Here is a 24,365-nt window from a genome sequence, read left to right as displayed (position 1 = left end):
TAAGGATGTCCCAAGTATTGAAGATGTTTACTGGTTTTTCTGTGATTTCAACATCAGGCTTGTGCCTGTTTGCCCATAGTGGGTAACCCCAGCATCACCTTTGACTCAACTCATTCCCAGAGCCCTTCCTCATCCCTCAAGTATTCTTTATCTGCAAACGTGCTATCTAAGACCAAGCCCAAGTAACTGGCAGCAGGCTGGGAGAACAATATAATCAGAAGGTGTGAGGTTCTGGAAAAACACCAGACAAGGCAGGTCCCACTTGGCTTGCTTTATCTGTAGCTCTGCATAGACAGCTCCTAAGACATGTGCCCTGACAGTCTTTGGGTGGACAAGTGGGGTGACCATCTGCCCTGGACTGCCTGAGATAGTCTTGTTGCCTTAGTGTAGTTATGAATACTACCACATACCACTTACTATCCAAAGTATTCTGGTTTAGATGACACATTGTACAACCACTCTGTTTACAAGTTGCTTTAAGATCTGGGAGAAATCCAAGTGTGACTGCAGTAACTGCTCTTCTTTTCCTGGATCTACCCTAAAGCCATTTCACAGCACAGGTTGGCATGTCCTCACAGGGAAATTTATAAACAGCCCCACGACTCCAGAGAGGACAAACCCAGACCAAAGAAGGAAATGTAGGAGTTTGCCCTTTTGTAAAATCCTGGGCAAAACTCCGAGGCTCATCTCTCCAAGATACTGAGAATTGAAAGGAGGGGGGAAATCCCACGGGATCGCCATCTTTGGGCGGAAGCCCTCGGTCTCTGACACTGACAGTAGTTCTGCAGTTTAATGTACCTGTTTAACTATTGTTTGGTCAGTGCAGCCGTGACTAGAAATTCTTCTGGTTTCTCCTCCTACATCTTGGTTGGGTCAGATGAAGATGGCCCAATCTGCAAGAAACACTTGTTGTGTGCTTATAGACATTTTAATCTTGGAGGGCTTTGTTTATAGGATGGACCTGGCCAAAGGAAACATGTTACTTAGGGTTGAAAGCAAGAAAAACCTAGATAAACACTTTTTTTTTTTTTTTGAGGCACACGCTTGCTCTGTCGCCCAGGCTGGAGTGCAGGGGTGCAATCTTGGCTCACTGCAACCTCTGCCTCCCAAGTTCAAGTGATCCTTCCACCTCAGCCTCTTGAGTAGCTTGGATTACAGGTACAAACCATTATGCCTGGCTAATTTTTAAAAATTTTTTGTAGAAACAGGGTTTAAAATTTTTTTGTGCAAAACAGGTTTTTGTAGAAACAGGGTAAACCCAGGTCTCAAACTCCTGGGTTTAAGCAATCTGCCTTCCTCGACCTCCCAAAGTGCTGGGATTACAGGCGTGAGCCACAGTGCCTGGCCAAATACTTCATTTTCTAGATCATAAGATGCTTCACTTTACTCCTGGCAAAAAGTTGATTCAGCAAACCAGGGCTTTAAGTGAAGCCGGTTGGGACCTGAACCCTTGACAACTGTCCAGGGTGGAAGACGTAGCAGCTGCATCTATAGGCCACCTGGGGTGTAGGGTGACCAGCTGCCTAGCAAACCCTCCAGGGCCTCCCCGCAGTGAACTGCTATGGGCATTAGGAGGCTGCAGAAGTTTCTTCTAAGCATGCTCCGCAATACAGTAGAAAGTGACACACAGAGACACCCCACACAACATTCGCAATCACACTGAAGTGTACATTCCAGATCTGAGTGCGCTTTATTTCCCATCACAGTCTGCACCCTGAAAATAATGGAATCCAATCTGAGAGAATAAGACAACACCAGCTCTTGATTTCCTTTGGTCTTAGAAATAAAGCATAACAAGTTCACAAAAACCTACAAACTACAAGACAGGGCTTTGTTTCCCGAGGCTGTCACTTCTTCTTTACTCCTCCTATTCCTGGAAACATCATTTTCTCTTGCAGATTCTTCATGTTCCCCCAAATCCAAATTCACAAGTTCCCAAAAAGGGCAATGCTCCTTGCTTGTTGCACTGCAGGACAGAGTGGGGCCGGGAGGAGGAAAAGAAAATGATGCCTCGCTTCACATCTGGCTCTCCTTTCCCACCTAGTCCCTCCCTGCCAGAGGCTCCTGGGGAGCTCCTGCTCTGTCTAGAACATTGGGTTTCTGGGCTGTTTCCCATTCAGGAAAGGGGTGAGGGCTCTCCTCCCACCCAGGCAGCACCTCTGGAGGCTGTGAGCGTCTCTGCCCCCTGAAACGCCTGCACAGGGGACTCAGGAAGGGCTGGGGACTGGGTGAGGAGGTGGGGACAGAATGCCCCCTGGAAACTGCCCCAGGGGCAGCTTGAGTGGCCTGAGCCTGTGTCTGTCCTACTGAAGGGTGGAGCCCCTCTGTGGAGGTACCCACTTTTCAGAACTGCTGCTTTTGGGGGAGAACACCTTTTCCCAGGTGTTGTCCTTGGGGTAGCAGGGAAGACTGGGAAAACTGAGCGGCAAGAGCTGTTGGAGGGGGGAGTTACATTTATTGACTATTATATGCCGGGTGCTGCTGAAGGTCGCGGGTCCTACAAGATCTCCTTTTAGCCCCTCACATCTCTGTAGATTACAGGTCGTTCACAGATGACCCTGAACCCAGAGGGGCTGTCTAGGCCCAGGGCCCAGCTAGTGAGTGGATGGGTGGAATCAGACCTGCCTTGGAAGGGTCTGTCTTACCCTGGCGCCCAAGATGTGTCCCTTACCCTCTGGCACCAGGATATGTAAATTCAGGACACCCCTTTCGTTAGGGGCCCAAGTTTATCATGGGTCTGATCTCTAAGGTCACATCTCCGCCTTCTCACCTGACCGACAGGAAACCCCCGAAATGTCCCTCGCACGTGGCAAGACGTTTTCCGCGGTGGCGGCGACAGGGCGCACAGTGGGACCGCAGCACAAGCGCGGGGCACCCCCACAGTCGGCGACTCCTGCCCCCGCCCCTGCCGGCCGGGCAGTCCTGGGGCCTGGGAGGGCAGCACCGCCGGGCTTCGCGCCATGACATCAGCCCTGGAGTGGTGCAGTGTGCAAAGCCCACTGGTTGGCGTGGCCCGGGACACGCCTTCCCCGGAGCGGAACAAAACGGCGCGCAGGCCGGGCGCACCCAGCCGCCACTTCCGAGAGCGCCTGCAGCCCGTGCGCCGCCGAGCCAGCTGCCAGGTGAGTGCGCCCTGGGCCACGCGGCTCTGCGCCCCGCGGAGGGGCGCCTGGGCACGCCCTCAGCGCCTCCCGGTCTTGCTCGCTCCGCCGCGGCCCCCGGGGCTGTCGCAGGCGGGGAATTGTGAGAAGTGACCGCAGTTAGCCCGGGCAGTGCTGCTCTTTCCTGGAGGCACTAGGTCCCTCCCCATCCCGGGCCTTCCTGGACTTCCTGGACACAGTTGGCTTCCGCGTGTCCGTGACCCAGGGCGACCCGGCTACCCCCAACCGCCTGCAGGTCGGGCAGAACAATCGGCGATTCTGCGCGCTACTGACGCTCATTGTATGGCAGAGAGATGAGGGCATCCGTGCCACCCCCTCCCTCACCCTCCTGCTGGGGAGAAAATGCCTGCGGGCGGGGTGGGGCAAACATCTGGCTTCATGGGCCTGACCTTGGACGTCTGTGTCCCTGAGCGCAGGTGTGAGTTTTCCCTCTTGCGAAAGAACTGCATGGAAACCTCTCCACTCCAAATCTTGGTGCTAGGTGGTGATGGTTACTGAAACCTGAAAGAGCCTGCAGCCAGTGTTTTCTGGCCTCAGGCCTTGAAAGCTGGGCAGTAAGAAAGGGACTGGTGTTGAGCGCGTTTAAAGCAAATCACAATGTGTTAGCTAACAGTCAGCCCTCTGAGGCAGGTATGTATCTACTAGTACAGACCAGAGAATATTTTGCGTGCTTCTGGTTCTGGTGCTGTTGTGATCTAACCGGGACCCAGGAATCGGCTGGACCAATAGTGGGCTCAGGCTCTGCCTAGAGCCCTGGGCTCCCACCACCCACCCCGCTGCTCCCTGAGAGTGAGTGAATGGGCAGGCCCTCCCCACGCTGGGATACTGTCACAGTGGCACCGAGGAAATCCACTGGGCCCTGGTAGAAAGTGTATCAGTGTATCATGAAGAGGTGGCCTGGAGTCTTTGTGGGGGATTGTTTGGAAGGCAGAGTTTTGACTCAGATTTGCCACTTAACACACAGGTTTCCTTGGATAAACTATTTAACTTCTCAATGCCTCAATTTCTTTCAGGGATGCTACAGAACCTCCGACACAGGAGTGATCTGCCAGTTACTATCTTCTTTCTTGTCCCCCCTGATCCCTTCCCTTCCTCCCAGAAGCTAAGGAGGCTGGAGGTGCTGCCTGTCTCCCTCTGTCCTCTCAGAGTGCATGTTGGGGATTTTCCCCAGGTGGGATTTGGGGATGGTACTGAGCTTCCCCTGCTCTCATTCAACTGCTGCCTCCTGACTCTCCAGCTGGTTTCTGGCTCAGGAGGCCAGGCTACCTCTTTTGAGAGAGACTGTCCTCAGCCCTCAACTGCTGATGGGCAGCTTTTACCCATTGTTTCCTAAATCCAGCTTCCTCCTGCTCACGGTCTTCCAGTGAATGACCCTTTTGCCTTGGAGAGGATATCCGGGGCGGAGGCAGATGAGGAAGGAAGTTTATCCTGCAGAGGGTGTAGTGTGGGTTAGAGGAGAGGGAGGAGGGAACTGTCTGCAAGGCCTGAGATGCCCGGGATGGAGGGTATGCGGGGGATGCAGGAGAGAAACTAAAGAGAAGGCCCATCAGCTTGGCAACTGGCCTGCTAATAAAATGGGAAAAACAGGGGTGCTATGGCCTCTTTGCCTCTGGTCTGTCTTAGCACCTTCTTTCCTGGCCCAGGTGTTTGCTCTTTTAATTGTACACATGTGCATCTGCTTCTGGAGCTAGTGAGTCCTGACTGGGCCAGAGTTGCAGCCTGGGAGTGTAGTGACACTTGACGGGGTGATCAGTACATATTTGATGAATGAGTGGGGTAGCAATGGTCTTTCAGCTGAGTTGGCCTGCTGGACACTCATAAACCTTGCAAATAGTTACTAGCCAGTTTTTCCACTTGGGTAGATTGACAAGCAGGTGAGAGAAAAAAAGGCATAGTTTTTTTTGTTTGTTTGTTTTTTGTTTTGTTTTGTTTTGTTTTGTTTTGAGGCAGTCTTGCTCTGTCGCCCAGGCTGGAGTACAATGGCACAACATTGGCTCACTGCAACTTCCGCCTCCTAGGTTCAAGCGGTTCTCCTGCCTCAGCCTTCCAAGTAGCTGGGATTACAGATGTCTGTCAATACACCCAGATAATTTTTTGTATTTTTAGTAGAGATGGCATTTTGCCATGTTGGCCAGGCTGTTCTTGAACTCCTGACCTCAGGTGCCTGAACACCTGCCTCAGCCTCCCAAAGCATTGGGATTACAGGCATGAGCCATTGCGTCCGGCCGGTTTTTTTTTTTTTTTTTTTTTTTTTAGAGACAGTGTCTCACTATATTGGCCAGTCTGGTCTCGAACTCCTGGCCTCAAGTGATCCCCTCCCTGTCCCCACCACCACCTCAGCCTCCCAAAGTGCTGGGATTAAGGCATGACCCACTATGCCTGGCAACATAGTTTTTATTCACTGTCCGTCTCCTGGTGGGGGAAGTGAATTGGGAAGGCTTTTCTGGCAGGTTGCTAAAGCTTTAAATATTTATGTAAGCCTAGCTTATTGTGAAACGTTGGCTGGCTAGATGAAGACACATGGGTTAAATATTTTGGGATCCAAAGAGGTGCTAGTGAGAATAAAAAGACTTTTTCCTCCCAGTCAGCCATTTGGCATTACTCAAGCATATTGTCAAATATCAAAAGAGACACAAAACTGAACAATAGGTATTAGAGTTGGCATGTCCTTAAGATAGGGATAACCAGATATCTGCACTTGCAGTGTACCAGACAGTGTGAGAAATACTTCACATGTGTTATCTTGGACAATTTATGAAGTAGCTACTGATGCTCTCCATTTTACAAATGGAGAAACTGAGGCTCAGTGGTAGTAAGAAACTTGCTCAGGATCACAGCTAATCAGTTTTGAAGCTGCCATTCCAACATAAGCTGACTGTTTTCAGAACGTATGCTCAATCACTACCCTATTATTTTTCTTTGCTCCTCTACATTTCCTTTTTCCAGATCAACTCACTAAGGAAATATCTGCCATTTGTGAAACACATCAGCTTTACAAGTTGCTTTACAGTGGCTTATAAACTATTTAAGGAAGATATCTTTCACTTGGATGGGTCAGGGTTAGAACTCCTGACCTCTGGGTTTTCAGTCTGTTGCATGGCCAGGTAGGAGCAGAGGGGACCCCTGAGAGTTGGTTGCCAGCCACCAATGGATATGCTTTCACCACCTCTGCATGTTGAGTTTCAGAGCCAGGTTTGCAGAAAGAAAAGAAGCCTGGAAAAGAGCCTGCTTGAGAAAGAGAGAGAGAGCTAGTAAAACTTGAGGGGAGGGCAGAGAAGGTGAGGTGGAGGGGTCCTGGGTTCTGACTGCTGTTTCCAGTTGTCAAGAATTTATATGGTAACGACGTTCCTGTACTACGCAGCTCCCTAGGAATGTGTCTGACGCCAGCACTGAGTCATTCCCATGTATGGTAAAGTGTGTAAATACGGGGGCAGCTAGCATTTCCAGACTCTGGTATTTCCAGTGCTTCCCCAGGGCCAGAAGGCAGTGTCTGAGTCTTCAGGGTGACAACAGAGGAAGAAATGGAAGGTTAGCAGCTGGAGCTCAGCCCCAGCTAGGCTGCCAGCACCCCCTACCCCCAACTGTGTGCCTGGCTTTCTTTATGTGGCGGGGGGGGGTCAACTGCAAACAACCTGTGTTTATAAGGCCTAAGTGCTAATTTGCTTTAACTTTTTAAAAATTAATCAAAGAAAAATCATTCACACCATCTTGTTCAGCATGGAATAACCAACATCATTCCAGATCTGGATAAAAACAAGGAAACCCCATCTGTTAATTTGTCTGTGAGGCTTTATTAGAATACAGGATTTCCTGTAGAAGTTTTAAAATACTACAAGGCCGGGCGCGGTGGCTCAAGCCTGTAATCCCAGCACTTTGGGAGGCCGAGACGGGCGGATCACGAGGTCAGGAGATAGAGACCATCCTGGCTAACACGGTGAAACCCCGTCTCTACTAAAAAATACAAAAAACTAGCCGGGCGCGGTGGCGGGCGCCTGTAGTCCCAACTACTCGGGAGGCTGAGGCAGGGGAATGGCGGGAACCCAGGAGGCGGAGCTTGCAGTGAGCTGAGATCCGGCCACTGCACTCCAGCCTGGGCGGCAGAGCGAGACTCCGTCTCAAAAAAAAAAAAAAAAAAAATACTACAAAGAAGTCAACGACTTCCATTTCTACCTGTGTTGACCTTCAGACTTCTTTTTTTTGAGACAGTTTCACTCTTGTCCCCCAGGCTGAAGTGCAGTGGCACGATCTTGGCTCACTGCAACCTCTGCCTCCCGGGTTCAAGTGATTCTCCTGCCTCAGCCTCCCGAGTAGCTGGGATTACAGGTGTGTGCCACCACACTCGACTAATTTTTTTTTTTTTTTTTAAATGGGGTTTCATGCTGTTGGCCAGGCTGGTCTCGAACTTCTGACCTCAAGTGATCTGCCCACCTCAGCCTCCCCCAGTGTTCGGATTACAGGAATGAGCCACTGCACCCTGCAAACTTCTGAGCTCCGAGAGTAGGGAGCTCTGCTCTAGAAGGCAATGGGGGCAAGTGGGGAAAGGGAGAGACATACACCATCCTTGTCAGCTCACAGTCTCACAAGAGCCACTGGACATGGATTTGAAAAGAGAAAACTCATACAATAGAGAGAAGGATCCCTGAGCTAGAATGACAGTCAAGTTCTGGAGTCCCATAGGGCCTGGAGTGATGGTAGCTCAGTGATGCTGGTTACTTTCTCAGAGAGGTGGGTCATGTGCAGGGTTTGAAGGAAGCATGAGGTGGGATATGCAAAGCTGAGGCCATGCCTGCCCCATCTCCATGGCAGCCATTCTCCCCCTACCCGGGACCCGGACCTTCAGGAGAGGCTGATTTCCTGAGCTCTTAGGTGTCACCTCTAAGACTTGGCTCTGAGCCCTGACCATTGGGGCCCCCTCCTTCCCTCTCTACCCTCAGCTGCTCTCTGGACACTGGGGCGTGGAGGCAAAAGCTGAGCTACAGATTGGAAGGGATGCCAGCCCTCCTGTCCACCTGGCAGATACTAAGCAGCTCAGCTAATGCGAGGGAACTAGATAAACATCTGACAGGTTTCTATTGGAGCAAGTGGGTGGGGACTTTGGCCCTGTGCCATCAGTCTCTCTTTTGCCCTAGGGAATAAGTGATTTTGGAATGGGAGAGATGGGATTTTTCCACTGGAGAAATAAAGATATGGGATGGTTTTGAAGGGTTTGATAAGAAGGGGCTTGCCTTTAGACACTGGTGGCTGGCAGTTAGGGATTTTACATCTCTGTGATGGTTCCTTCAACCTGTCACCTGAGCTGGACTTTTCTTCTTTTCTTTTCTTTTCTGTTTTCTTTTCTCTTTTCTTTTCTTTTAGACTCTATTGCCCAGGCTGGAGTGCAGTGGTGCAATCTCTGCTCACTGCAACCTCCATCTCCTGGATTCAAGCAATTCTCATGCCTCAGCCTCTTGAGTAGCTGGGATTATAGGTGCCCGCCATCATACCTGGCTAATTTTTGTATTTTTATTAGAGACGGGGTTTTACCATGTTGGCCAGGCTGGTCTCGAACTCCTGACCTCAAGTGATCCGCCTGCCTTGGCCTCCCAAAGTGCAAGGATTACAGGCGTGAGCCACCACACCCAGCCAAGCCTGACTTTCATGAGATTTGGGGTGACTGCGAGAGTCTGTGACCTTTTTCTTCTCTTTTCGCTGATGCTGTAAGAGCTGCCACCTTGGCTTTCTCGTCTCAAGACTGAGGATCTGGGTACAGTCCTAACTGGGGATCTGGATACAGTTCTAATGGGACAGCCAGGCTGGGAAGATGTAGCAGCAGACACAGCAGGCTTCTAGCCTCCAGCCATTTCAGGAAAATAGCTGACCACGTGTTTCCAGCCATTCAGTAGAAAATTCAAGCTCTGTTCTCCGTTGAGATGGTCAACACAGTGAAATGGGACATCACAGACAGCTGGGGGGAGCTAAACCCCAAAGAAGGGCAAATAACTTGTCCCAGACTCGTTTGCTGGGCTGGCAGATGAATCAGGAGTTCCTGGCCCTATTTGGCATGCTACCTCTTAAGCCTCATTCCTTCCATATGTGGACTAGCTACATGTGGACGGCTGGCCCACATCTAGCAGTGTGGTGTGGAGGTGTGACTGGGCCAGTCGTGTGAGTGGTAGTCAGAGGGGTGGGCACTTACAGTGTGCTGGCCATCACTTCCATACGTCCTCATTTAATCCTTACAGCTCAATTTTAGGGAGTCCGTATGTGATCCATTTTAGAGACAAGCAAATTGACGCTCAGAGAGGAAAGTAACTTGCCCAAGATCATTCAGCTACGAAGGGGTGAATCTGTATTGATTGAATCCCAGCTCCTGTTTTCCTAACCATTGACCTGTACAGCCTGAACCCTGACCTCAGGAACTTCTCTTGTCCCTTCTGCAGGGCCTCTGTCCCCAAGAGCTGGGAAGGCAATTAAGAAGGAGCCAAGTGTCCCTCTAAGGCACTCCATGAACTCTGAGAAACAGGTTTCCTTTTAAGGCAATTTGGCCTCCCTACAGGCAGAATTTGGCTGTTGGAGAGAAGGGGCTGGGCAGAAAGGGAGTTGGTAGAGTGGAGACTGAGCCCCGCCTGTTGCCAGGGTTCCCTCCAGCTGAGCCTCTTCCCCACAGGCAGGGTCACCTGGAGGGATCCTCTTGTGGGCAGAGGGGAACAGGACCCCATCCACAGGCACCGCCTGAAACCCTTCCTGGGTTTAGGGACAGAGTCATCACTTTTCATCTCAAGGCAATAGAGCCCTGTCCCTTCACTGGGCTCTTGAGGGGAGACCCTCCTACCCTTACCCCAACTAAATGACCAGGCTCAAAGAGCAGCCTAGCTAAAAGCTAAGAGGTGTCCTGAGCAGATTTTCCTTACTGGCAGGTCCTTGGGTTTCACCCATTTCTCCGCCCATGGTCCTGATTCCCTGGGGCCCTGCTGGATGTGGGCCCCTGACACAGAGCCAGGGAAAACAAGGGGAGGCCTGTATGGAGCTGTGGGTCTCCCCCAGAGAGAGAAGGGCTTTTGTGTCTGTAACAAAACAGTGTTTGGAACTGGCTCCCAACCATGTGGCTGGGGGAATTTTCCTCCCTTAGGGGTGTTCCTGGGGGCCTGAGTATGTCCCCTGCTGGTTCAGGGGGTTGGAGAAGGCTGAGGAAGAGGGCCAGCACTGATGTATTGTATGCCTACCACGAGCAGCCCCTCTTAAGTATGCAAGGGCCACAGCATTGTGATTGGAGCACAGAGAACTCAGAAATAGATGAGCTTGCATTAGAGTCCCAGGTCTATCTCTTCCAGCTGTGTGACTATAAGCAAGTTGCCTAACCGCTCTGAGCCTTGCTTGTCTTGTCTGTAAGGTGGGCATACATTCTTTATCTGCGGATGATGAGGATGAAATGAGATGATGCGGCTGGGAGCGGTGGCTCATGCCTATAATCCCAGCACTTTGGGAGGCCGAGGCAGGCAGATCACTTGAGGTCAGGAGTTCAAGACCAGCCTGGCCAACATGGTGAAACCTCGTCTGTAAAAAAAAAAAAAAAAAAAAAAAACACAAAAATTAGTCAGGTATGGTGGCAGTGGCGGGCGCCTATAATCCCAGCTACTCAGGAGGCTGAGGCATGAGAATTGCTTGAACTCAGGAGATGGAGGTTGCAGTGAGCAGAGATTGTGTCACTGCACTCTGGTCTCTGTGACAGAGTGAGACTCCATCTCAAAAAAAATAAAGAGATGATGCAGATGAGCCATCTGATGCATAGTAGGCATTCAGTCCATGGCAGTGTGGGTGCCGTGGCTGAGTTCCAAGGGTCACACTGAGTCACCTGATCAGAGGGAGAGGAGATCCTGTGTGGGTCTGTACAACTGGACACATTATCACAAAAGCTTCCCAAGCAGACCTCCCCTCACATCTCACTGGCCAGAAATGGTCTCAGCCTGTTCCTGATCCAGCCACTGGCAGGGGAATAGAATCTCTGTGGCTGGCTTAGGGGACACAGACTCTGTTCCTCCATCTGGGGAAAGGGCATCTCCGCAGTCACTCACTGGCCTGAATAAAATCAGGATTTGTAGCAAGGAAGAATTGGGAAATGGCTGATGGTTAGGCCGACCATGATACACGTTGCTGATTGCCATTCCTGTCTAACTCTCCTTCATATTGTATGGTTTTCAGCCCCAAACCTTTGCTTGACAAGGGCAGCTAGCAGTTCTCAGAACAGAAAGAGGCTGAAGGAACAGCGTGACATCAGAGGCTGGGAACGGGGACTGTCTCTGGATCTGGGGGCTCAGGCCCCATGGGTTATCTGAGGAAGATAGAGATGGGGATGTGAGCAGTTACAGAAATTCCTGCCAGGTGTGTCAGCGATGTGTGGGAGCCTGAGGAGGTGTGGCTGGTCCAGAACCTGGGAAAGGGAGAACTGGGCTTATACAGCAGGCACCGTCTACCTAGATCCCCCAGCATCACCAATACCACTTCCCCACAGTAAGCTCTGCCTCTCAGCCTGCACACACTTACCAAGCACCTCCACTGGGAACCAGGCTCTGCAGAGATTCACCATGTAGAGAGAATGGCCCCAGAAGCCATGGCTTTCAATATCAATTCATCCTTCATTCATTCCTCAGCTATTTCCTGGCCACTTATATGAACAGCTACATGCCAAGTGCTATGCAGGGCGTGGGGACAGAGTGGTGAACGTGACCTGGATCCCTACTTGAGCTGAGGCCTGTGTCGCCCTCAGATGGGAAGCTCTCCAGTAGTGGAGACTCTCCCTCTGCCCTTGACATTGACTCTTTAGCTGCTGGCACGAGCCCTATTACCAGGAGGGTGGGCTCTGGTTGCCACATCCTTGTTTTCAACATTTCCATGCCACAGGTTCCGTGAGCTCTCTCCTTAGGCTCCTTTGCCTCCTGAGGCAACAGACCCCTCTGACTCCCAGCCCCTTTATTTCCCAGCACCTCCCTGTGTCCTTTACTCACCATGTCCTGGGCAACCCCCGGCACCAAGCCTGTACCCACTGTAGGTGGTGCTTTGTATAGCCCTTCCCCCATGAACTTCTGTTGAAAGAGCTGGAAGGACGGTCTCTCTCCTTCAGCCATGTCTGTTGAGTGAGTGAGTGAAATGGAAGGAGAGAAGCAGGCCCCATCTGTTCTCCACACTCACTAGTGTTACCTTCTGTGCTGCTCTGTGGCCATGTGGGCACTGACCTGAGGCATCGCCTGGACTTCTGTGTGCCGTGTATGTGCCAGGCACTGTGCCTTGCCTTTGACGTATCATATCTCATTTAATCGCCAGACATACTCGGTGAAGTCACGATTTTTATCTGCTCTTTTTTTTTTTTTTTTTTTTTGAGATGGAGTCTCACTCTGTCGCCTAGGCTGGAGTGTCATGGTGTGATCTTGGCTCACTGCAACCTCTGCCTCCCAGGTTCAAGCAATTCTCCTGCCTCAGCCTCCTGAGTGGGTGGGATTACAGGCGGGCGCCACCACACCCGGCTAATTTTTCTATTTTTAGTAGAGATGGGGTTTCATCATGTTGGTCAGGCTGGTCTCAAACTCCTGACCTCATGATCCGCCTGCCTCAGCCTCCCAAAGTGCTGGGATTACAAGCATAAGCCACCGCGCCCAGCTTTTATCCTTATTTAACAGATACAGAAATCGAGGTTTGGAAAGACTGACTGTCTTGCCCAAGGTCACACAGCCAGTGAGTGACAGGATCAAGATTGAGCCAAACCTGCCTGGCATCGGGACCCCAGATCTGAACCAACATCTAGAGCATCTCAAAGTTGGTCCAGGCCACCTGCTTTGTTTGCCTGGGGTGCTTGTTAAAAATTCAGACTCAAGTACCTCATTCTCTCAAGTACCTCATTCTCAGAGCTTCTAATTCATTAGATGTGGGGTGGTGTTACTAAATCTGATTTTGTAAAAGCGCCTCCTCTGAAGCTTGATAACTCTGCCCTGTGTGCCTACCCGTGCTTTTTTTTTTTTTTTTTTTTTCTTTTTGAGACAGAGTCTTGCTCTGTTGCCCAAGCTGGAGTGCAGTGGCACTATCTTGGCTCACTGCTATCTCCACCTCCCAGGTTAAAGCGATTCTCCTGCCTCAGCCTCCCGAATAGCTGGCATTACAGGGGCATGCCACCACACTCGGCTAATTTTTGTATTTTTAGTAGAGACGGTGTTTCACCATGTTGGCCAGTCTGATCTGGAACTCCTGACCTCAGGTGATACGCCCACCTCAGCCTTCCAAAGTGCTGAGATTACAGGCATTAGCCACTGCACCCAGCCCTGCTTTTTTTTAAAAAAACAAAACAAAACAAAACCCTTTTTTCTTGTGGTGAACTATAGCTTATATACAAAAGTATGCACAATGTACAGTTCAAATAATAATTATAAAGTAAGCCCCCATATGACAACTATCCAAGTTAAGCAGGAGAGCATTGCCAGGCAGTGCCTTGCCAGCCTACCTGGTCTCCCACCCAGTCATGGTCCCTTCCCTCCCTTGGAGGTAACTCTTCTAAGGTAAAAGCTTGTGATCATCATTCCCTTGCTTTTCTGTAGTAACTTTTCCACCCATGTGTCCATCCCTTGACAATATGAGTTTAGCCCATTTGTGAATTTCATACAAATGGACGGACTTGCGTTTTCCCAGCTCTGGTCTGTCTGCTTCTTCCCTTCGACATTCTCTTTGAGACATGTATAGGGGTAGGCAGTCCATTTTTATTGTCGCTGCAGGCTTCTTTATAAAGCCTGTTTCTTCTACTGATCCATATCCTTCAGAGTGCCTAGCACAGGGCTGAAAATGCAGCAGCTGCTCTGTAAAGACCTGTTGATTACACTGGGGGAGGAAATCCCTGAGTAACGTGTGAGGATGCTGTCGAGAGCTAGCAGAAAGTGCTCTGCCAGGCCTGGTGGCCCCACTAGGCATTCTGCCCTTCATCTTTCTCTCCTCCGGCTCTGGCTGTTGAATTTCTGTCATGGACAATCTGAGATATTTCCATCTCCCTGTAAAATTAATTCCCATTTCTGTGTCCCTTTTCAGAATGCCGAACTGGGGAGGAGGCAAGAAATGTGGGGTGTGTCAGAAGACGGTTTACTTTGCCGAAGAGGTTCAGTGCGAAGGCAACAGCTTCCATAAATCCTGCTTCCTGTGCAGTGAGTACGCCCCAGGCCCTGTTGCTGTTGTCTTGGACACCCTGGACAGGCCTGCCCCCACAGGCTGGGCCTGTCAACACCCCAGGGAACTGGTCCCGTGGGATGTAAACAGCTTGACATTTGGCTGAAGCGCAGCTGGGCAGGGAAGCACTTAAGGGCCTCTTTGTTCCGTTCAGAAGCTTCTTTCTAAGGGATAAACTGGCCAGAGTGGGTCGGGGTGGCAGGCGTTCAGGGGCTGAAAGCCAAGCTGTAAAGACTTGGTTAAGAAAACTTTCCACTCAGTTCTCTCTTCTCTCTCTCCCTGCCATGATTTCATCATTTCAGAGTAAAACACTTTCAGCCCTTTGGACCCTAATTATATCTTGTTCAAAGGAAACAGAGGCCACAACCTCATGGCAAAGCTGAGTCTGGAGGAAGAGCGGGGCTCCTCCTTCCTCAGCCCCTTGCAGCCCGGCCCATTCACTTCTTCACTTCCCATTCCCACTTAGCCTGGGATGAGAGGAAGGGGGAGTGCAAAGTTCCCTGATATCTACTCCTAAGAAGCCGGAGCAAGGTTTGCTCCAGTCACAAGCCTAGATTAGTAGGAAATCAGACAAAAGATGCCAAGCAACTCACAGAGGTCAGGTCGACCCAGGGATCCTGATACCGTGATGCTGTACCCACTGGTACTTGGACCAGGTGATGTTTCCAGGATGTGGCAACTTGGAGAAGCCTCTCCTCAGGTTCCTAAATGAGTTGGTTCATTGTGATCAGAGCAGAAGGCCTGGGTTAGAAGAAGAGGCAAGGTGCATTTTCTTTCCTAAGACAGAGTCTCACGCTGGCACCCAGGCTGGAGTGCAGTGTCTCACTGCAACCTCCACCTCAAATGATCCTCTCACCTCAGCCTCCTGAGTAGCTAGGACTACACATGCATGCCACCATGCTCGGCCAATTTTTAAAAAAAATTTCAGAGAGACAGGGTCTCCCTATATTACCCAGGCTGGCCTTGAGCTCCTGGGTTTAAGCAGTCTGCCCACCTCAGCCTCCCAAAGTGTTGGGATTACAGGTGTGAGCCACTATGCCCACCAAGGTACATTCTCCATGAGGGTAGGCAGAATGGATGGTAGCAGAATGTCTTAGTTAAAAAAGATTCGGTGTTTATTATCTGTGTGATGATGGACAAGTTACTCAGTTTCTCTGGTTGAGTTTTCTCATTATTACAGTGGAGGTAATAATAGTTACCTCGTGGGATTGTTGTGAGAATTAAAATGAAAGAAGCTTGTGAAACAAAGCACTTAAAATAATTATGAGTGTTGAAGAAATGATATGCACACACACGCACACATGCACACACACACATACACGCACACTGCTGAGGGATCTATAGCAAGAGGGTGTGATAAAAGAAGCCCTCACCAGGGGCTGAGGCCCCAGCCCATCTGGGAGATCCAAGAATGGGGTCCTGTCTGTTCCGCATTACATGAAGCAAAGTTTCATGATTTGTGCTCCAGAGTAGGATCCAGATGGGCCAAGAGCCACCTGTTCAATGACCATTTGCATCTCTGCCTGTCGCTAGGCAGACCAACCTGAGGCCACCCCGCATAGGGCAGCAGGGGCCCCACATCCTGCTCAGCTGGGCCTGGAGTGACAGCTCCAGGGCTGCGTCTGATGAATGGGGAGTAAACAAGGTTTAGTGGAGCTTTGTTGGCTTCCAGCCTGCAAAGGAGGCCAGAAACAGCAGCGTCTTGTTATCAGCAGTTCACTACTCTTAGGAATTTCTAAGCCGTTTATCTTTCCAGAGGGAATAAGAGAGAGCTTGGCGCTGGCTGGGAAGGGGGTCTAGGCTGCTGGGATCCTAAGGGCTCCTCTCTTTGCTCTCAGATGTTGCTTAATCACTGACCATAAGGGGTCAGCTGTGGGTGGGAGTGCCCGCCTGTAGACCTGTTTGTGGAGTAGTCGGTCAGAGGGTTGAGGGAAGTCAGGAATTCAGGGGGTGGCATAGGAAGGAAGGAGCAGGGCCTGGGGCAGGGTGTGAGGGGCGTTGCGGATGAGAAACAGTTGTAGAAAGTCAGGCTGGGGAACAGGGCTCCAGGGAGGGTGGGGGGCGGTGGGTGGGGGTGTTATGCAATGAGCAGCCGCAGGAAGCAGTCTCAGGTCACACTAGGGTCTCAGGGCCGGTGCGGCTCTTAGGTATCAGAGCACCAAGTGGACCCCCTAGCACTGCACATGTCCTAGCAGGCTGAGCCATCTTCACAACTTGCTCATTCCTCATGCCTAGCACAGTGCCTGGCACACAGTGGGTTCCTGACAAAGATTTGTTTATGAATGGAAGAAGCATCATTTCTCTTTTCCAGTGAAGTGGGTGATAAGTGTCCACCCCATTCAGGGTGCCCACTGAATCAAAGGACTTTCCTTCCCAAAGAAGGGAGAGGCTAGCCAGGTCTGGGCCAAGGGCAGTAAGGGCCACCTCCCTCACTGGCCAGGCCTGGATGGGTCCCCAAAAACAGTTGTGACCGTGTGGGTCCTTGGCTCCAGATTCTACTCAGCTTGCCCACCTACATGCCTGTATTAGTCTACTCTCATACTGCTAATAAAGACATACCTGAGACTAGGCAATTTATAAGAAAAGAGGTTTAACAGACTCACAGTTCCACATGGCTGGAGAGGCCTCACAATCATGGCAGAAGGCAAAAGAGAAGCAAAGGCATGTCTTACATGGTGGCAGGCAAGAGAGCTTGTGCAGGGGAACTCCCATTTATATAACCATCAGATCTTGTGAGACATTTTCACTATCACAAGAACAGTATGGGGGAAGCTGCCCCCATGATTCAATTATCTCCATTTGGCCCCACTCTTGACACATGGGAATTATTACAATTCAAGGAGAGATTTGGGTAGGAATGCAGCCAAACCATATCAGTGCCCTTTCCTGAGGGTCTGAATGGGCAGAAGGAAGACATGATGATGTCATAGGCAAAGTTGGGGAGAATGACCTTCACTCTGGGCTTGGCCTGGGAGCGGGAACTGAGAAGGCCTGCAGTACACTACCATGGTCTTGAAAGGGGCTGCCAGATCCTATGAGCAGATGGTGGTTCAGAGGCTGGTGGGAAAGCTCAGCTCCGTGGCTGGGAACCTGCCCTGAGGCTATGTGCCCATCTCTGAGCTGTACCCACCTCCTTCCTGGGGAAGGTTGGGTTTAGCAGCCAGCTGTGAGGAAAGAAGAGCTCTGTGATGGTGGTCGATGGAACAGGGCCCTGCAGGTTGGCCCTGGGCTGTTCCCTAGAATCCAAGAGCACAGGGGAAGCTCATGGAAGCCTTGTGCACCCTCTGACACCAGCGTCTCCTCACCCGCAGGCTGAGGCTTACTGTCACTTTTCACCCTCCCAGCCCCACATGCATGGCCCACTGGAGGGGAGCCATGGCTGGCAGAAAACAACCAGGTCTGGAGGTCAGGGGCTGGGTTCTGGCCTGGCCCTGCATCTGGCCAACACGTGATCTGGAACTGTTTTGTGGGCCTTGGTTTTCCTTCTAGAAGCAGAGAATCATTCTCCATTTCTGAGTGGGGTAAGGGGCCTCTGACCTCTCCCCTGGGGCTGCCTTTTCCCTGTATTTCCAAGCAGCATCACAAGGGCCCACCGAAGTGACATCTGGAAGTATGCATTTCCAACAAATCCAGTCTTTTTTTTCCCCCCCCTTATTGGCTTACCGTGATATGGTAGAAATTTATTCAGGCCTGCCTTCAAAATTCTCCTTGATTGAGTCTTTGGTGGATCTTACAAGTGAGCTGCAGAGTCTCTCACTACATCACCTGGATGGAGGTAGAGGGGCAGAAGGCCACCATGGGCAGGATTGGGCCTCTGGGAGAACAGAAGGGCCAAGGCAAAGCAGAAAGGAGCAGGGAGGTCCTAGGTAGGGGAACCATCTGGAAGATGTCAACTTGCAGGCCCTGAGGTCTGCCCTGGGCTGAGTTCCTGGGTCTCCTACTGGAGAGATCAGCCAAAAGATACCTCTGTTCCCCCAAACACTCTGCCTTCTCTCTGGTCTTGGAATTTTCAGTTCAATTTGGATCTTACAGGAAAACAATTCCAGGCCAATTCCTGACTTCCCACCCTAGAAGGGAATGTTGGAGCCCTTGGCCTGTGGTTTGCTCTCCCTCCTTCTTGGGAACCAGGCCCTGGGGGAATGGTGGGAAGTTCCATATTTGGATGGCCCAGAGTGCTGGAATGAGATAGAGATCTCCAGGGCAGGACAAGAGGGTCCTTATTTAGTCTGAAGTCTCCAACCTGGGGCTTAGGGTGAGAGAGGAGCAGGCAGAGGGCTGGACCTTTTAAAGACAAGAGGATGGCAGTTGCAAGGAAAGGAGCTGAGAGCTTCTCCGAGGGTGGTAAGAGGCGTGGCTTCTCCAGTGGTATCCCTCGGTTTCTATGTTCAGGACATATTTGAGGATGCGTCCAACTGAGATGCAGAACTCCAATATTTAAGGAATATGATCAAACCGAATTAGGATTACAGGACAAGTAAAGAAATAGAATGCAGTTGAATCCCTTGAGAGGAGTATGTGGAGGTTAGAAGCAATGATCTCTTGAGGCCGGGACCTGTCCCTCCCACTTCCTTGTCTCCTGATGGTACTAACTTTATATAATACTAATAAGAGTAGCCAACATTTATTATGCACTTGTTGTATGCAGGGTATTGTGCCAAGTACTTCACATGTCAGATCTCATTTGATTCTCACCACTGGCTTTTGGGGCAGACATTATGTTCATTTACAAAATGAGGACACAGAGGCTGGACAGGCAAAATAACTTGCACACATCTGGAAAGGGAGAGAGCTGGCATTCAATTCTGGGCAGTCTGACTCTTCATGACCCCAGGCTCTGAACTGTTTCAACTTTATTTTTATTTTTAAAAGTTTTATTTATTTATTTATTTTTAAATAAATAGAGACAGGGTTTTGCCATCTTCCCCAGGCTGGTCTCACACTCCTGGGCTCAATAATCCTCTAGCCTTGGCCTACCACTGCTGGAACTACAGGCATGAGCCACTGAGCCCAGCCAAAACTGTTTTACTCTAGATAGCTGGGCATAGCTCCCCTCTGAGATTAACAGAATGAAATAGGAGGCCCACAGCCTTTCCAGCTCAGACCATTGCAATCCTTAGTTCCTCCCATTCCACTCTGTCTTACCTCAGGACTCAGGAAGTTCTCAGTGTCTGACCTCGCTTCTTCCCATGGCAAAGTGATTTCTGAGATTAGAAACTTCAAATCCTCTTGTGATTAGCATGAGCTGCATCTCGTTTCAAAGCCCACCATGTTGGGCACTTAATAAATATTAAACATTTCTTATGGGGTATCACATCACCTGCATCTCTCCCCATTGGCTCCCTGCCAGCATGCACAGATAGTCTCTTCTGGATTCCATTGTTGAAGGCAGGAAAACTCTGCCCTTCTTCTTTTCTTTTTTCTCCTCCCTCATTGGGACATACGGTCTCTGTTGAGGGCAGAGTGAGGAACCTCAACAGGCATTGTGTGGCTTGGGGTCAGCCTAGGCTGTTGCCTCTGAACCCTGTGTTGCACTGCAGCCTAGGAAGGTTGGGAGTGCAGAGGACCAAAGGAGACACACAGGGAGTCCTGGAAGAAGAATTGGTGTTGGTCAGCATTTCTAGAGTCAGACATGCAGATCCCATCCCTCTGTCCTCCCACCCATTGGTCATCCCACCTGCCTCCATTTCTAGACAGTTCCTGAAAGATCAGGATATTATGTATGCAAAGAGCCCAGAGAGCTTCAGCTGTAGGAAGCTTGCAGTGTGCAAGCAGCTCACCCCAGCTTCAACTCACCGCATCCGCTTCCCCTCCACAGTGGTCTGCAAGAAGAATCTGGACAGCACCACTGTGGCCGTGCATGGTGAGGAGATCTACTGCAAGTCCTGCTATGGCAAGAAGTATGGGCCCAAAGGCTATGGCTATGGGCAGGGCGCAGGCACCCTCAGCACTGACAAGGGGGAGTCTCTGGGCATCAAGCACGAGGAGTGAGTAAAAGATCCTCTCCCAACCTTTTTCTTGAGCTCTCTCCCCAACCCCTGTATTAGGCCTCACGTGTATTTGCAACCATTTTTGGGTAAGCAATGGAAGGCTCAGAAAACCAGTTATTTAAAAGGCACCACAGAGCAGCGCCTATGTGTCAGGCTGCTGCAGGAGCTGGGCATTCAGCAGGGACTAAAACAGGCCAGGCTCCTCCCTGCAAGAAGCATGCATTCTATATTTGTATAAGGGTCAGAGCTGGGAGGGGCCCAAGAATTACTTAGTTCAATTTCCTCTTTTTGTTCAATTTCCCCTTTTTGAAAGGGAATCTTGCTCTGTTGCCCAGGCTGGAGTGCAGTGGTGCAATCTTGGCTCACTGCAGCCTCTGCTTCTTGGGCTCAAGTGATCCTCTCGCCTCAGCCTCCCAAGTAGCTGGGAGTATAGGCGTGTGCCACCACACCTGGCTAATTTTGTATTTTGTAGAGACAGGGTTTTGCCATGTTACCTCCTCTTTTTATAGATGAGAAAATCCAGCCCAGGCTCAGTGACTTGCCTGGGGTCCCACGGCTAGTGAGTGTCAGAGTGAGACCAGGGGCTCAGGGCAGCACCACTGCCACACCAGCCTCACTCTCAGCCCTGCTGTCTCTCACTACTGAGGAGAAGTCATTTCCCTTTCTTGGAAATGCCATAGGGTGTCATCAGCCCCACCACCCCCCGTTACCCCACAGCACTCCCTGGCCTCTGGGTAAACGGTGGCTGTTGGCAGTCAGCCTGGCTGGCTCCTCAGCCTGGGGAGGTGGACAGAAATGATGGATGAGTTACCAAGTTTCAGCCAAGGTCATTGCCCCAGTGGGAATGATTCATCAGCAGATTTCTCCTGGAAAGAATCTGCTAATAGACCAGCTGCAGGAATGAGGGGCAGAGGAGGGCAATTCTTAGCAAATGGGGTGTTAAATGAATCTGGAGTTAACTGGGTGACCGAGGGAAGTATGATGTTATAATGGAAATAACATTGTGCTGAGGCTTGGTTTGTCCATCTGTAAAATGGGAGATGACCCTAGAGGCCCTAGCCTTTGTGACTCTGGCAGAGAGAACTGCCCGCTGCTCTGGCATGAGATGAAGGTAGGGTCATGCCCTCTCAGTGCCAGCCCCACCTATACTTACATTGTAAGTCACCACCCCATGCCCTTCTCCATGCAGAGCCCCTGGCCACAGGCCCACCACCAACCCCAATGCATCCAAATTTGCCCAGAAGATTGGTGGCTCTGAGCGCTGCCCCCGATGCAGCCAGGCAGTCTATGCTGCGGAGAAGGTGATTGGTGCTGGGAAGGTAAGGCGGCTGCTGGGCATGAGAGGGATCGGGGGAGATATCTTCCTGATATGTGGATTCCAGAACTTTTAAATTGGTGACCCTAGCTCTGCTCAGGGCAGCCTGAGCACTGGGGTTTAACCTCTTCCCTTTGTCCCTGTGGATTGCATGTACCTGTGCTTTCCAGTCTCCAAGGAGCTCATATCAGCCATGAGCAGTAACATCCCTAGCATTGATGGACAATGGGCCATTCATAGGGAGTGACAATGATCAATCTGTATCTCCAATATTGGAGAACAGAATGTAAGGGTACATGGATGGGCTGCAGAGGGTCCACAAAGCCCCGAAAATTATATGCAAAGTTTCATGGGAACATGTCTGCTTCTTAGATCCATAGCTTTTATCAGATTTTCAAAGGATTTGTGATCCCAAAAATATACATTCTATTTCATGGAATGTGGACTCCCAGAAACCCATCCAAATACCCCCAGGGCAGAGATTTTCAAGGTTCAGGCCTATCAGAGCCTCCTAGGAGGCTTTTTTCACACTGTTTAGAATTGCCACACATGCTCTTCCCCCATGATATTCTGACAGTAGCCCCCAATCACCAATGCACAGTGAGAATCACCGTAGCAAACCGACAGTTCCCAATTGAGCCGATCACTTCCTTCAGATAGGCCGCAGTAGAGAAGAGGTAGAACTCTTGCCCCCGGGGTTTGCAGTGTCAGATTAGCAGTCAGAAAATCACAGAGGAGGTGTCTTTCAGCTATGAGGTCAGAGAGGATTTCTGGAGCATCATGTGAGGCCTGAGATAGAAAAGTGACTTGGCCAAGATCACACAACAAGGTTATGGAACTCCTGGGCCTAGAGCCCATCTTCAGCTCTTCTGGATTTGGGTTTTGGCTTTGAAGGCTTTTTGACCTTGAGAAATGGGATAAGGGAATGGATCAAGAAATGTTGAGCAACTAACACTTAGGCCAAGGTTAGACTCTCTACTCTCACAGTCATGGTTGGACGGAGATGGGGATTAGTATCCCTGTTGTACAGATGAAGGAACTGGGAGTCAGAAGGATTACATAACTTGCCTGGATCTGCTAGGAAGGGGCTAAGCCAGGCTCAAGCCCAGGTTTGTCTGACTCTGAAGCCCTTGCTCTTACTACTGTTACTACTGTTAATGCTACTTTGGGCCATTTAGCCTCTTTGAACCCATTTCCAAGGCTGCAAAATGGGAAGGGATTGTTAATCCTAGCATGGTAATTAAGACCTTAGACTCTAGACAGCCTGCTTTGAATCCTAGTTTTGCCATTTATTGGCTGAGTGGCCTTGGGAAAATTTATCCTTCCTAAGTTTCAGTTTTGCAGCTCTAAAGTGGACCTGAATAGTGGAGGAAATGCAAAGTGGACCAAGTAATGGTCCCTGACAAATGAGGCAGTTTTTTTGTTTGTTTGTTTTTGTTTTGTTGTTGTTGTTGTTGTTTTTGGCAGAATTTCACTCTTGTTGTCTAGGCTGGAGCGCAGTGGCACAATCTTAGCTCACTACAACCTCCGCCTCCCAGATTCAAGCGATTCTGCTGCCTCAGCTTCCTGAGTAGGTGGGACTACAGGCATGTGCCACCACACCCAGCTAATTTTTGTAGTTTTAGTAGAGATGGGGTTTCACCATGTTGGCCAGGCTGGTCTTGAACCAGCCTGGACCTCATAATCCACCTACCTCGGCCTCCCAAAGGTCTGGGATTGTGAGGTGTGAGCCACCACGCCTGACTACCAGGCAGTTTTAATGATTAAATGAGATAATACATGTTTAACATGCAATGTAGTACCTGGTATGTCCTCAGTACAGTTTTGCTATTGTTATTATTATTGTTTATTTTCAGGGATTGTTATGAGGTCACAATGAAGATCCTTGCCATTGACTAAAGGATATGAAAACAGGAGACATTAATACTATTGTTAAGTTGGGTTTTTTGTTCTATCTCATTATGAGAATAGAAAATTATTAAGAATAGCTAAGAATCACTATTTCCATTACTTAGGCAGGCTATAAGGTAAAGTTAGGGCTGTACTAAGGAGTAAGATAAGATAATTTTGCATTCAAGTGGAAAAGGTAGGGAGAAGCCCCCACCTTTCTATTGCCTCGCTCAAGAAATGTTGAGGAGCTGGGAATACGTTTGGGTGCTTATGAATAGCAAAGGGATTCAGCTTATTTTGAATAAGCTGGGGAGTGGCTAGGAAATATGAGGAGAGGTGTTGGTCTAGGTGTGATTCAGTTTTTCTCCAGCCTGGAGAGCTTGGGGTAGCAGCCCCTTGCTTTATAGAGGAGGCAGCAAAGGCTGGGTGACTACTGAGGTTGCACTGGCACCGACCTAGACCCAGGTCCCCCAATTTCAGCTCTTTGGAGAAGAAGCCAATGGGCAAGGTTAGGCAACCAGGAAATCTGAGGGGATGAATTTCCCTTCTCATCCGCCAGCCTGGGCACTAGGAGTGTCTTTGCCCTTAAAAGGCCTTGTTTTGTCTTATCTGACTGCTGCCTGCCTCTTGCTTTTCCTGGGTTAAGCGGAGCTGTCTACACATCAGCCTCTTAGCCTGCCCAGCTGTTGATGGGAGCTGGCTTCTAAGAAGTCTGTCTGTGCAATGTCCCATCACTGTGTACAAACTTGGGCCTCACTTTTTTTTTTCTGGGAGAGCTGTTTGCCCTGTGTTACAGAATGGATGTGAGGACTAGATTAAACATATGATGCCTGGTCA

The 24,365-nt window shown here is 50.2% G+C and overlaps 1 protein-coding gene and 1 long non-coding RNA gene across 4 annotated transcripts in view; one reads left to right on the top strand and one right to left on the bottom strand.

Annotated features, from left to right (window-relative positions):
* CSRP1 (cysteine and glycine rich protein 1) overlaps window positions 1-24,365 on the top strand; it is a 64,015-nt gene that overhangs the window by 37,022 nt on the left and 2,628 nt on the right. For 2 of the 3 annotated variants that reach the window (XM_045364326.2, XM_015448771.3), the window contains 3 exons: window positions 14,202-14,314; window positions 20,152-20,320; window positions 21,513-21,642. In XM_045364326.2, coding sequence (XP_045220261.1) covers window positions 14,203-14,314; window positions 20,152-20,320; window positions 21,513-21,642 — 411 coding nt within the window. In that variant the 5' untranslated portion in view covers window position 14,202. Of the gene's footprint in view, window positions 1-3,068; window positions 3,123-14,201; window positions 14,315-20,151; window positions 20,321-21,512; window positions 21,643-24,365 lie in introns of those variants that run through there. The other variant, XM_015448421.3, reaches the window with a different exon arrangement.
* On the bottom strand, window positions 1,668-2,979 carry LOC123567429 (uncharacterized). The gene is made up of 2 exons (XR_006690339.2): window positions 2,771-2,979; window positions 1,668-1,966 (listed from the first exon to the last, which is right to left on the bottom strand). It is a non-coding gene; the product is annotated as an uncharacterized lncRNA (long non-coding RNA).

This window comes from Macaca fascicularis, chromosome 1 (genome assembly GCF_037993035.2).
Source record: "Macaca fascicularis isolate 582-1 chromosome 1, T2T-MFA8v1.1".
NCBI lineage: Eukaryota > Metazoa > Chordata > Mammalia > Primates > Cercopithecidae > Macaca > Macaca fascicularis.
Note: the sequence above shows the minus strand (reverse complement) of the source record. Positions and strands in the feature narration are given on the sequence as shown.